This window comes from Squalius cephalus (genome assembly GCF_949319135.1).
Source record: "Squalius cephalus genome assembly, chromosome: 22".
In the NCBI taxonomy this organism is placed as follows: Eukaryota; Metazoa; Chordata; class Actinopteri; order Cypriniformes; family Leuciscidae; genus Squalius; species Squalius cephalus.
In genome coordinates, this window is record NC_137143.1 from 32,498,712 (window position 1) to 32,513,711 (window position 15,000).

At 37.5% G+C, this 15,000-nt stretch overlaps 2 protein-coding genes across 8 annotated transcripts in view; both read right to left on the minus strand.

The window, feature by feature from the left end:
• The window catches only part of cp110 (centriolar coiled-coil protein 110), a 13,767-nt gene extending 9,946 nt beyond the window's left edge, over positions 1–3,821 (minus strand). For both annotated transcript variants that reach the window (XM_079858042.1, XM_079858043.1), the window contains exons 1-4: positions 3,748–3,821; positions 3,442–3,575; positions 3,100–3,192; positions 502–1,846 (exon numbers count right to left, since the gene is read on the minus strand). In XM_079858042.1, coding sequence (XP_079714168.1) covers positions 502–1,846; positions 3,100–3,192; positions 3,442–3,573 — 1,570 coding nt within the window. In that variant the 5' untranslated portion in view covers positions 3,574–3,575; positions 3,748–3,821. The remainder of the gene's footprint in view (positions 1–501; positions 1,847–3,099; positions 3,193–3,441; positions 3,576–3,747) is intronic.
• A 9,287-nt stretch (positions 3,822–13,108) lies between these two features.
• mafgb (v-maf avian musculoaponeurotic fibrosarcoma oncogene homolog Gb) overlaps positions 13,109–15,000 on the minus strand; it is a 29,261-nt gene continuing 27,369 nt past the window's right edge. For all 6 annotated transcript variants that reach the window (XM_079857836.1, XM_079857839.1, XM_079857837.1 and 3 more), the window contains one exon: positions 13,109–13,665. In XM_079857836.1, coding sequence (XP_079713962.1) covers positions 13,195–13,665 — 471 coding nt within the window. In that variant the 3' untranslated portion in view covers positions 13,109–13,194. The remainder of the gene's footprint in view (positions 13,666–15,000) is intronic.

A 15,000-nucleotide genomic window follows, 5' to 3' on the forward strand; every position in this document is an offset into this window, starting at 1 on the left:
AAAATTATAGAAAAACGTGGATTTAGATTTATCGGCCAAAATGTTCATATCGGTGCGTCCCTAACCGAGACTTAACAACCTCACCAACTATTAATAAGCAATAATTAAGAGATTATTGAGGCAGTTAATAGTTAATATAAACTCACATAAAAATATGGATTATTTGGATTATATATGGATTAATTAATTGTATTATATTTTGTGCTGGGCAACGATTATTCACGTTTAATATATACATGCATGTGTGTGTGTGTGTATTTATATACACTAAATAATTATACCCAGTACACACACACACACACATATATCAGGTAAACACAAACTTTTATTTTGGAAACGTGATTAACTGTTGCCCAGCACAAATGGATCATAATAATTGCATAAATATTACTTAGTACCATAAAATTCCCTCAAACTAAAAAATAGTCCAGAACAATTAACATAAAGAGTGTAATGTTTGAGCGGGAGAAGTGTGTGAGTGTGTTAAACACACAGCTCTACCTCTAGGCGAGCTGGATCTAGCGTCGCACTCGTTCATCAGGAGCCTCCGTTTGACCCGAGACACGACCTCGTGACCTCTCGTCTCAGGGGTCAACTGCGTCCACAGACTGGAGGGGGCGTCGACATTGTACGACGAGCCAATCAGAGAGCTCTCTGCTTCATCTGTGCTGGTTTTCCCAGAATGATTGAGGCCTACGACTGAATGACTGGTTTGGATGGAGTTTGAGTTCTCTTGCCCTATCCCACAATCCTCTAGACGGAGCGTTTGACTTGAGTTTGAGTTCTCTTCCCCAATCCCACAATCCTCTAGCTGGAGCGCCGGACTGAGAGTGACGGTGGCGGGGTGTTTCTGTGAGAGCGTGAGCGTCGACTCCAGGTCTGAGATCAGCGCTTTAAGACTGGACAGGTTCAGCTCCAGCTGAGCGATCTGCTCCGTTTGCTCCGACATCATCCCAGCTTTACTCAACGAGATGTTGGGATCAGACTCGGACTCGCTCAGGGTTTTCCGAACCGGACCGGGAATCCTGCTGGATTTTTTGACGCAGCGTACGGGACTTAAGCAGAACTGGGGCGTTGGGATGTTAGTGAATCTCTTAGATCCGGAGATGCGGACCGGAGTCTGTTTGGAGACGAACAAAGATTTGGATTTAACAGGAAGTGATGTAGACGTGGCCTGAGGAAGAGTGTCAATCAGAGCGTTATTGATCACGTGATCCGTGTTCTCCTTCCTCTTCTCCCTGGTTTTCCTCGGTTCTGTCTTGCACGGGTGTTTGGGAAGCAGTTCCTGGTTCTCCTTATCGGACAGGCTGTGCTCGTCGGGCTCGGGTTTGAGCGCTCGGGCTTCGCGCTGGCGCCGCCGGTACTCCTGGGATTTCTTTAGTAGGTTTTGAAGGCTCATCCGATACGGACCCTCATCCGGGTCAGATTGAGGGTTTTCCAGTTCTGGAACATTATTTACGACCTCCTCCTTTTCCTCTAAAAATGCTCCATCTACTGGAGCGTGACTGATTATGTCACTTCCTGTAGTGTTTCGTTGTGTCGTATCCAAGTGGGCGGCTCCTTCAATCCAGCTGGAATGACACGTGACATCAGTGTTGTCATTGGTCACGTACCCCGATGACATCATCATCATGTGGACGTCAGGTGGGTCAGCTGGTCTGTGCGTTCCGCATCCGACGCCCTCAAACCGAACCGTGATCTGGCTGTTCTGCAGCGAACCGGTTTCACCCGGAAAAGCTCGCAGCTGATTGGCTGATCGGCCGGTTGACGTGAGCGGAGCGGATGAGATGATGTCATCACTCTTGTACGCGTGTCGTTCAGCATCACTGAGCCTCACGTCGGTGAACTGACATATAATGTGAGGAAGAGCACAATATAAATATATGATAAAAGTTTATTTTTCTGAAACTGTGGTGCATTATTTTCCTGTCATCTCTGTAAAGCTGCTTTAAAACAACCTGTATTGTAAAAAGCGCTGTATAAATAAAGGTGACTTGGCTTTTAATACCATGTTACAAAAGTATCAAATTACAGTAAGCTGAATTTCTACTGTGCATTAAAGATAAACTATGAAACAATGTTCACAAATCATTTTATTATGAAGATGAATTAAAGGTGCAGTAAGCGATTACTGAGGAACGCCGTGGATCGGACCGAGCACCAAAACACACTTGTAGCCAATCAGCAGTAAGGGGCGTGTCCACTCGTTAGGGGGAGGTGCCTGTGTTGCATTGCATGTTCAATGATTTGGGGGCGGAGCTATAGAGAGGGGCGTGTTTGTTTTGGTGATTTCAAATATCAATATAGTGTTTCTCAAAGCTTGCTGACCGCACCACCCTCTGGTACGTCGGTCAGAAATGACAGATTTTTTTACTTTTTTTTTTAATGAAATGAATGTACTATATTTTAGTTTGATGTTTTTTATTTAATATTTTGCATTTTAGGGGATTTTATGGTTCTAAATTATATTTACACTGTATTTATAATCTATTTATTCACTTTTTGTGCATAGAAAAGTAAATTAAATGTCCAACTTAAACTGTCGTAAATCTTGAATGCTTTAGAACACAGACGTAAGTTAAGTTTTAAAAAGTAAAGTTAAAAATAAAAAGTTATTTTTTATACATTTTTTAAAGTTAAGAATTTTACGTTTATTGTTATGAAAAATGAAAAAAATGTTTATGAAATATATATTTTAAAAAATCGAAACCATAAATCTAAACAAGTTGTGTTCAAAATTTGAGCTTGATATTTCAAAAATGAGCGTTCAGTGAGTGTGAAACTATTTTTTCAGGACCATTAAACCTGTTCTATCATATCCATGATTTTTCTTTTGGGGTTCACACAGGAAGTGGCAAAACCTTTACCAAGTTACCGTTACCAAGTGTCGTAAATAAAACAAATGTAAAAATGTTCAGTCAGAAATGACGAAGAGCACCAGAGGGTTAAGGGTTAATTCTGATGTATGATTTCTAGATTGAAGCTTTAATAAAAAGCAGCATACATAAACCATTATATATCATTTATGAGCCATTAAATACTGTAAACATAATAATCAGTATCAGGTCATCACGTCTATGAAGTGTGTGTGAAACTCACGCTGATGAGAGACTCTTCCTCGCTCCTCCTCTTCATCAGACTCACAGCTGCTTCTCGCAGTCGTCTCATCTCGTCTCTCTGCTGCTCGTTCAGCTTACACACACACACACACATATATATTCAATTCAATTCACATTTATTTGTGTATCACTTTTCAAAATACACAATTTCAAAGCAACAATTTAATAATTTAAGGCAGAAACAATGAGCTCATTGAAGTAATGAATACTTGTTTGTTGTTAACAAATGATTATGACATTTAGAAAAAAAAAAATTTATATATATATATATATGTGCATGTATAATGAGAAGATCTGAATGTGATGCTGATGATGTTCATACCAGAGGAGGAAGAATATGAGCTCCATGAAACACGATCACTGATGAAGATTTCTGCGAGTCGTCATCATCATCATCATCATCATTATGATGACTGTTATAAAGTCTCTGAATAAAATCTTCATAACTCTCCATGACTGAAACACATCATGATATTAAACACATCAAACCAAACAGACTCAGCTCTGCTCATATATATGGTTAAAATCTCCTAAAACACACTATATAAATGACCAAACAGCTTTGTTAAAGTTTACAACCGTGTAAAGCAGAAATATTACAGGTAAATCATATTTCTAAGCGTTTTACCTGCGTGTGTGAAGTTAAATCTTGATCGGCATGTTTGTTTACACACGAGCGCTTCCGCTCACGGCAACGGCCGTTAAAAACGGACTGGAGTTTCTCAACATTTGGATCCGGACTGACAAAAGCAGCGTCTGTTTAAATCCAAACAACATTTCAACGTATGGTTTACAGATCACATTTATTATTTAGCCATTATTCCATTTCATATTTCGGATGTGTCAGTAAACAAATTAATTTTAACGCCTCTCTGCAGAATGAAATCCAGCCCGCGTTTTCCACACGTCCCCGATGCGCGCGCTATTCAAGCGCTGATATTAGCGGGAAAGAGGCTCTACTGCCCCCTAGAGACCCGGATGAACGGATTTCGACAGTGTTACAGGGTCTTTCAGCAGAACAAAAGACTGAACAAAGCCTGTTTTATAATCAGCAGTTATTACAGGATATAGAAGTCTGTATAAATTAGTGTGTCTCAGACTGAAATTAGTAAAGTGATTCTATAAAAGAGTGATCTCACATTTACCATATTTTCATATTTTTCACCTCAAAAAGATGATGCAAAAATCATTAACAGAATAAATAAATCATAAGCGATCTAATACTGACTCAGTCAAGATTCAGATATTATAGTGCTTTATCTAAAAACAGTCAAAAATCTAACAAGCTAAAATGTAGTGACATAATGAAAAGATGTTGTAATTACAATGTGTAAATAATAGGCTATTCATCCTACACCTTTATAAGATTTTTTTTTTTTTTTAAATAGTGAATTTTTCTAGTCGACAAAATATTCCCAGCAAAGATGAGTATATGCTCACTATAGACATTTTTTCTATTTTAAGATAACATTTTGGTAACATTCCCATTATTTTTTAATTTTCTCTAAAAGTTCAAAACATTTTTTTAAAGACTTAATGCGAACGTTAAAGGAACATTTCATTTTAATATTCTGCAAATATCACGGGAACGTTACTTTTCATAGTCCTCGGAACATTCTGAAACAAGTAGTAACATTAAAAAAAAAAACATCTCAGTTAAAAACATTCCATCAATGACATATAAATAATGTTTTTGTGCAAACATTAATAAAAGCCAGATAACTTTGAACGTTCTATTATCGTAACTTTGAGAGAACGTTTGTGTATAACTTTGAGAGAACGTTCCCTGTTTGCTGGATTATTAATGATCATGGCCTGGAAATCAAAAACCTTGATTTTATTTCAATTAAAAAAAAATTTTTTTTTTAATTGAAAGGCGATTTAAGGCGATTGTTAATCGCATCCAAAATAAAAGTTTGTGTTTACATAATATATGTGTGTGTACTGTGTTTAATTATTTTGTATAAATACACACATATGCATGTATATATTTAAGAAATATTTGCATGTACGTATATACTGTATATATATTTATACATAATATATAAATATACATATTTTATATATAAATAACCAATTTTTCTTAAATATATACATGCAATTGTGTGTATTTATATATATATATATATATATATATATATATATACACAAAATACTTATACACAGTACACACACACACGTAAACACAAACTTTTATTTTGGATGCGATTAATCGTTGCCCAGCACTAAATAAAAATATGCACGTTATGCCATCAAAACATTAGCCGAATAAACTGATTTATGGTCACAATTGCTCCTGTTGTGAACAAAAAACAGGAGGATTCGTGACCATAAATCAGTTTATTTCCATTAATTCAACACTCATTTATCAGGAGAGTAAAGCCGGTGATGAAGAGGAGGAAGTGACATCAGTGATGATGATGATGATGATGATGTTCAGTAAACACAGATCTGTCTAATGTCACAGCACAGACGTCCCTCATGAGTCTGTCATGTTTTACTAATGTCAGGCCAGAAATACACCCGCCGAGAGCAGCTCAAACTAGGTCATCTGTACCTTTCTCTCTCTCTCTCTCTCTCTCTCTGCCTCGCTTTTCAGGGTCCATGGAAAAAAATAAAAAAATAAAATGTGGCGATGCTATTCATGGCACACCTAAAAAAAGGTTTTAATTCAGGAATATTTCTTATGCATGTTCAATTAGGTCATTAAATGACAACTGAGACAAATGAAGCAAATCCTCACAAACCAGGTGTTTTTCAAAATGTATTTATTAGTCATATACAAAATAAAGTAAGCTGTATATCAACAAACATACAGTATATACATCAATAAATTAAAGGACGCCCCAGACTGACTGATACAGTTAATTTCATCATTATATACCAATACATTATATTCCTTATCTACAAATTGCAAAAAGTACAATAACTTAGTTGATAAATACTTACAATTAAATGGACTTTCACGGTATCTATATTTCCCAATACAAAGAACTATATCTTAATTTAATACACCCCATACAGAAAAACAATGTTTCTTTTTAGACGAAAAAAAAAAATCCATCGTAATAAACTCACAGCAATTTATAGCTTGACATTTCTGACCGTTTACATCAGATACTGTATGAACAGCTCGTCGAGTCGCTGAAAAGGGGAGGAAAAGTTGGAAAAAGGGTGAAAATCCAATATTAATAAGCTCAAAAATCATGTTATTTCACTTATAGAGAGCGTTTGTTTCCGGTTATGACCAACACCAGTAATAGTGCTGAGAAATACAGGGCAAATCTACAGGAAAAGTCAGCAAAAAAAAAAAAAAAAAAAAAAAAGATATTAATGATTGAAACCTTCCCGAACAGGGAAAACGCCAGGTCTCCGTTACACCCTGACAGCAAACGGGAGAAATTAACTCTTTGAAGATTTGCACTCATTTTTCTTCAGCCTGAAATGAAACATCTTAATGCGTGTCCCACGAGGCCCTGAAGTCGAGCAGAAACACATCAGGGCGTGACAAGAGCGAATAAAAGTCAAGATAATGTGTGAGTCTGGGAGTTTGCAGGAGAAGTAGGACAAAGCTTTGGATTTAAAGGTAGTTCAGGCTCTGCCCAGCAACAGCCCGGCGCTCGGGACTCTCTGACCTCCGCAGATCGCGGGAGAACCGCGGCGATAGTGGACTCGCTACCATCCAATCAGATCGAGTGATTTACCTCATCCTTCCCTCGCACTTTATAACACATCTTCCCCTCGCGGGTCAAAATGACCTGAAGCCCTAAACAATTATTATTTTATTTTTATGTCAAGAAAACTTCATTTTGATAATAGTTTCTATTTTTGAATGCAATTGTTTTTATTTGATTTGCATTTAAATGACTAGATTTGATCAATACATAAATAATAAATAAATACATAGTAATTTAAGCACATTCCTCACAACTTAAATTCAAAATAACTCAATATTTCATGCATAAGCCTTTTAATTCAGCTCGAAATATCTTACATTGGGTGTGTTTGCCGACCTCTTGTGAAGAAAAAAATATATTAGATGATATTTCATGACGCTAGATGGGCTTATAGCCATAGACAGTATATAAACATAGCTCTATATGGAGCAAATGAGCTGTTCCTCTGGGTCCTAAAGTCAGTTCTCTTCACTATGCATTCAGATACACATGAAGACATTATAAAATTATTTTTAATAATTATTTATATAATATAATATAATAATATAATATAATAATTTAATAATAATTAATTATTTATAATTATTAAGTTTTAGTTTGAATTTTGAGCATTTTTAGGTTTTTCTATGTGCACTGAAGCATTCCTCGCATTCCATTCATTCCTAAGAGGGTCAAACTGACACGCGATGGAAGGATTTGTTACTTTTTAAAATTTCAACCACAAAACGTTTTTTGTGTGTATTCGTGGTTCAAGTGTGACAAAAGTCCGATAGGGTCTTGGACCCCTCTAGTGAACACTCAATTTTTAATTTTATTTTTAAAATGACCTGAGGGAAGGATGATTAAAGAGATTCCGCCGTGTGTGTGTGTGTGTGTGTGTGTGTGTGTTTTGGCTACAAACAGGATTGTCTTACTTCACTGTTAGGAAGCGAACGGCCTCCTGGGACACGGCACTGTTTCTAACAGGAAAGAAGAATGATGGTTAAATGCTCAGTTGCAAAGCCCTTGTTGGGTAAATCTAGACGGCGATCGCTTTCTTTTTTTGCAGAAATGTTGCGCTTTTACGGACGACAACTTCAAGGACAGAAAACTACTCCTACCGAGAGGTCGTGACCCCTCCCTACCACCAGCTGATTTGCATATAGGATCACAAGTCACCACGACGACCATAACGACAACAAGCCACTCCTCCTGGAAGAGAGATCGGAGAACGTCATTATTGGGCAGTAGTGCTACCTGACACACGAACACTTCAACGAAAATCACATCGTCATCATCATCATCATCATCATCATCATCGTTTGCGAGTAAGCTAGAAGAATTTTTTTTAGTCTTCAAAACCGCCTATACAATGCCGGACACGCCACAAAACCGCTACCATTGGTTACGAAAGCAATGCCGAGATGGAGCAAAGACTTTGTTACAAAACGATTTCACAGATTAGCCAGTCAGAGGAAGTTATTTCTGTTGATTTACATCGATAAAAAAAAAGTCGTACAAATATACCTACAATGAATTGGTTCTTAAAATGCCAGATCAGTGCGGCGGGACTGGGTGAAGTCACTGTTATATCATCGATGAGAAGCTCAAATCTGTTGAAGCAGATGTGGCCTTTAGTCACAAGATCAGACTAAACAATGGAGAATCTTGTGATAAGCGTTAATACTGCGTTCACATTATAGCGCAATTACTGACGATACCAAACTGTTCTTTATATCTTTCCAAACGTTTTTGCAACTGTGGCGTTAGAGCTTCACAATCACAATTCTGAATAGACAACTAAACAAAATAACATGCAATTCACGAGAGCTTCTGACAAAATGTTAATTGCTGCAGTCTATTTAAAAAAAGTTTGTTTGAATGAATGATTCAATGACTCACTCATAAAGACTTGTTTCAGTACTGGATGAATCAGCGTTTTTGAACAAATCTCGAGTGAATGATTCAATGACTCACTCATAAAGACTTGTTTTAGTACTGGATGAATCAGTTTTTTTTAACAAATCTCGAGTGAATGATTCAATGACTCACTCATAAAGACTTGTTTCATTACTGGATGAATCAGCGTTTTTGAACAAATCTCAAGTGAATGATTCAATGACTCACTCATAAAGACTTGTTTTAGTACTGGATGAATCAGTTTTTTTTAACAAATCTCGAGTGAATGATTCAATGACTCACTCATAAAGGATTGTTTCAGTACTGGTTGAATCAGCGTTTTTGATCTCTTGAGTGAATGATTCAATGACAAATACATTTTTTAACAGTCACTTGTCGCCACCTACTGGTGTAACAATGTAATTGGTACAATCTTTATTTGAAGCATCAAGTTACATTTAAAAGGTGATTTACTCTGTTTTGATCACTACCATAGACATCAGTGTTTATATCTGAACTATAAACTTTTATCCCAGTACTTCACTGATAATCTGAATTATCGTACAATTTATTATATCTGAAAATAAATAGCAGTTGAATGTAATAGTTTAGGCTCTGTTGTTAATTTTAACCTCTAATTTTATAGCAAAGTACCAAATGAGAGGGTTCCCTGTATAGTTTATAGCATTATTAGGGAGAGATTTTTTACCTTAAGAAAATCAAACCATCGGTATCGGCAGATATCATTCTGAATAATCGGCTATCGGTATCGGCAGATATAATTCTGAATAATCGGCTATCGGTATCGGCAGATATCATTCTGAATAATCGGCTATCGGTAGATATCATTCTGAATAATCGCTATCGGTATCGGCAGATATCATTCTGAATAATCGCTATCGGTATCGGCAAATATCATTCTGAATAATCGCTATCGGTATCGGCAGATATCATTCTGAATAATCGGCTATCGGTAGATATCATTCTGAATAATCGGCTATCGGTAGATATCATTCTGAATAATCGGCTATCGGCAGATATCATTCTGAATAATCGGCTATCGGTATCGGCAGATATCATTCTGAATAATCGCTATCGGTATCGGCAGATATCATTCTGAATAATCGCTATCGGTATCGGCAGATATCATTCTGAATAATCGGCTATCGGTATCGGCAAATATCATTCTGAATAATCGCTATCGGTATCGGCAGATATCATTCTGAATAATCGGCTATCGGTAGATATCATTCTGAATAATCGGCTATCGGTAGATATCATTCTGAATAATCGCTATCGGTATCGGTAAATATCATTCTGAATAATCGGCTATCGGTAGATATCATTCTGAATAATCGCTATCGGTATCGGCAGATATCATTCTGAATAATCGGCTATCGGTAGATATCATACTGAATAATCGGCTATCGGTATCGGCAAATATCATTCTGAATAATCGGCTATCGGTATCGGTAGATATCATTCTGAATAATCGGCTATCGGTATCGGCAAATATCATTCTGAATAATCGGCTATTGGTATCGGTAGATATCGTTCTGAATAATCGGCTATCGGTATCGGCAAATATCATTCTGAATAATCGGCTATCGGTATCAGCAAATATCATTCTGAATAATCGGCTATTGGTATCGGCAAATATTATTCTGAATAATCGGCTATTGGTATCGGTAGATATCGTTCTGAATAATCGGCTATCGGTATCGGCAAATATCATTCTGAATAATCGGCTATCGGTATCGGCAAATATCATTCTGAATAATCGGCTATCGGTATCGGCAAATATCATTCTGAATAATCGGCTATCGGTATCGGCAAATATCATTCTGAATAATCGGCTATTGGTATCGGTAGATATCGTTCTGAATAATCGGCTATCGGTATCGGCAAATATTATTCTGAATAATCGGCTATCGGTATCGGCAAATATCATTCTGAATAATCGGCTATCGGTATCGGCAAATATCATTCTGAATAATCGGCTATTGGTATCGGTAGATATCGTTCTGAATAATCGGCTATCGGTAGATATCATTCTGAATAATCGGCTATGGGTATCGGCAAATATCATTCTGAATAATCGGCTATCGGTAGATATCATTCTGAATAATCGGCTATCGGCAAATATCATTCTGAATAATCGGCTATTGGTATCGGTAGATATAGTTCTGAATAATCGGCTATCGGCAGATATCATTCTGAATAATCGGCTATGGGTATTGGCAAATATCATTCTGAATAATCGGCTATCGGTATCGGCAAATATCATTCTGAATAATCGGCTATCGGTATCGGCAAATATCATTCTGAATAATCGGCTATCGGTATCGGTAGATATCGTTCTGAGTAATCGGCTATTGGTATCGGCAAATATCATTCTGAATAATCGGCTATCGGTATCGGTAGATATCGTTCTGAGTAATCGGCTATTGGTATCGGCAAATATCATTCTGAATAATCGGCTATCGGTATCGGTAGATATCGTTCTGAGTAATCGGCTATTGGTATCGGTAGATATCGTTCTGAATAATCGGCTATCGGTAGATATCGTTCTGAATAATCGGCTATCGGTATCGGTAGATATTCTGAATAATCGGCTATTGGTATCGGTAGATATTCTGAATAATCGGCTATTGGTAGATATCATTCTGAATAATCGGCTATCGGTAGATATTCTTAATAATCAGCTTTCTGTATCGGCGGAGAAATTTAGTATCGGTGCATCTCTAATAATTATTGTACAGACATGAACGCAGCATTACAACAGCTCTGAGTTTTACATCTTTTCCTAATGGAGAAAGTATTTTGGCAAAAAAAAAAAGAGAATAATAGGGATAGAGACAGATCTTTCTTTGTTTTAAAGGTTGAGAAAAGGAATATTTTGAGCAGCTTTGCATTATTGAAGAGCAAACGTACATCACATCGCTTGTTTAAATCAGTGCGTTTAAAGGAATCACTTCCCTGGCATTTAAAGAAAACAACAGAAAAAAGAAGAAAAAAACAACAACAAATATACCATAGAAACATATTACACCAAAAATATATAAAAATCACACGTCACATAAAAAGGACTCAAACACAGGCGATACGGCCACTTTCCCTCCTCAGTTTGTGTCCCGTCCACTTAAACATGGAACACACAAACCGCGTACAAACTATTGCAGGGATTCTGGGTAAGCGGCGCTCGTCGCCTGCGCTGAGCTGAAATCAGAAGATAAGAGCATCACATCCACGTCGTAAACAACACCGCCACCTCACCAGTACAAATCACACCACACGCGCTAGTCCACAGTTTTACGCGCCTAGTCACTAGAAAAAGCTATTGACTTCAATAGTTAAGCCACTTTTGGTACAATTGCAAAAAAGAGAGCTATCAAACAACTTTAGAATTCTTTTTTTTAAATGTTTTATAAATAATGCAAGATACTCTGTCATTTTTTTTTTTATATAAAATTCAAGACTCCACCATATAGACAAAGATTCTTAGAATACGTTACGCAAATGTCACAGCAACAAAGTTATGGTAAAGCTTGTGAGATTTCACCAGTTTATGTCTTTCAGTCAGTCTTTCAATAACAGAAACTAGTTTTTTTTTTCTCATTCTTAGTAAAAAAAAAAAAAAAAAAACTGGCACAGGAAAAAAATTAAATAAATCTCTGGATCTACAGACAACGAGAGACATTTGAACCTTCGCTGAACATGAAATAAGCAGTACACCACAACCAAATGACAAGAGAAGGTTTACACAAAGCAAACAAAACCTCATTTAACGTTGCACAACATAAACATGTTATTGCCTTGCCGATAAAAATGATCTCCTGTCTTGAAACCGACGACTGGAGCACATAAACTGGTGGCAATATTCTGATAGCTACCATATGAACAACATTAGCTGATTTGACTCCGCCTCCACTCCTCCTGCCCATCAGTGATTGGTCAGTGCATAAATTAGGCTCAGGTAAAGGGAGTTCCTCATTGGCTGATACTCTCTCCTTCAGTTCCAGACGGTGGAAGAGTTTGGAAGTCTGAACGGTTTAAAGTGTTTTGTGCCTGCAGTCCGTAAACAAAAGGACGGAAAAATGGCGAAACAGTAGATATCCAAAAACAGAACAAAAAACACAACGCTGTATAAAAAGTACATTTCCAACAACATAAAACACTGAATGATCACACATCAATAAAACACTTGGACCCCATGTGAAAAACACAATACGAAGTCGCCAATATTTGTACAAAAAATTACAAATCTCACAGCAATATTACACACAATCCACCAGGAAAAATTTGGCTGCATGTTTTTAGACTTTTAAGTAATTTGGAGATTTTCGTTTTGGAAGCCCAAGTGAATAAACCGTCCTAGATGTGCTTTCACGCTTTTGGTAAGCCACATTATAGAGAGCATCGCAGCAAAAACGGATCAGTCTGTCTGAGATGGAGAAGAGAACGACGAGTCCCGCACCTAAACCCTCATGCACTGACCAACCCTTCGTCTGCGTGCCGTACTAAGACCTCGCGTCGGTTTTCGATTTGACTATCGTGATAACACTGGTGGCTCCCACCTTTCCGGGAACGAGGGGCCCGATGACGGAGGCCAAGTGCCCGCGGTGGGACACGGGTACGGGCGCGTTAGAAACGGGCCCTCGGGCCACAGTTCTGGCGAAGCTCTGGAGAGCCTCGTATTTGGAGCGAAGCGCGTCCAGCTCCACTTTCATACTGGCGTTTTCCGAAGCCAGTTTCTCCACCTCCTGCTGAAGCTCCGCCTTCTGCCTCTCGAGCTCCTCCTTCTGAGTGACGCGCTTGACGCGGCAGCTAGCGGCGTAGCCTCGGTTCTTCAGCGTGCGCCGGCGCTGCTTCAGCTGCAGGATCTCCTCTTTGGACAGACCGCGCAGGTGCTGGTTGAGCTCGCGGACCGACATGGACACCAGCTCATCGTCCGTCAGACTCGTCCCGTTTTCGCCGGGCTCCCTCTTCACCTGAGATATGGAAGAACAGCAACGGGAAAGCGTTAAAAGTCAATTTTAGCGGCATCTAGTGGTGAGGTTGCGAACTGCACCCAACAGAAGTTACGGTGGCCGACAGGAAGTGATGTCGTCGTCTGAGACAGTTAAGCAATGAGGTTTCTTTACAAAGATAAAGTAAGAAATTAGGTTTACTTAATTATTCAGTAAAACGATTACTGAAATGTTATTGCGAATATTATTGTTCATCATTGTGTCAGTGTTTTATTCGCTAGCTTCTTTGCACGAAGAACAACATAGTGAAGAAACGCTTCAGTTTAATCCGTTTGTCATCGTCCGTCAGACCCGTCGGGCTCCCTCTTCACCTGAGAGTCGGAGGAACATCAACGGGAAAACGTTAAAGGTGCAGTAGGACATCTGGGACAATGCTAACTTTAGCCTGATAGCACTACGTCACGCATTCCCTGCAAATCTCAGTCCAAAGCCATGAACGACAGCCAAGAAGACCGGAGACAACGTTCCTGCAAAACCAATGTCATGTGTCATTCACCGGCGAGAAAACTTTATATTATAAAACGGATAGTTCCGGTCCTTGATTCTGATTGGTTGAGCCGCGTTCGAAGCCGTTGTAAATGACTCCACACACACACACACACACACACCTGTGACCGCATTACATTAGTGTTACTGCGCAATGGAACTACATTGCTTGGCGGAGGAATAAATGTGTTACAACGTTAGATTTTTTGTTGCTGGTGTATATTTTATGAATAAAATAAATATTAAATTAATATTTTTATGGAGTAACCCGCTCCGCGTCATGCCTAACCCTCAGCTGTTGTAAACTCACTGTAAATCACGGCTTCGCAGGGCTTACTGCTTTAGTACAGTTAGTAGCACTACAATACTCATAATAATAGTTTATTATAACATTATTTTCAATTATTTATCCATGTTTTAATTTAAACATTAAATGTCTCTTGCAAAGAGTCTCTTGTTTAAGTTTTATGCATTCATACCAGCGTTTTTGATAATAAATTTGTGTTAAATAATCAAAAATAATCAAAATCAAATTTCCCAAAAAAATAAAATAATAATTCATAGTAAAAATACATTGCTAAAGTTTAAAAAAAAAAATTATTAAACATGCTTTTAATCAAAATATAATTAAACAATAAAAACGGAATTTAGAAAAACTGAAACAGACAATACAGATTTTGCTGGAAAAATTATTGTTTTAATTTTAATAAATTATTAAATTTAATAAATAAAAAAAATTGTATTAAATAAAAAAGCAATTAAATAAAAAAGCAATTAAATAAAAATTATATATATATATATATATATATA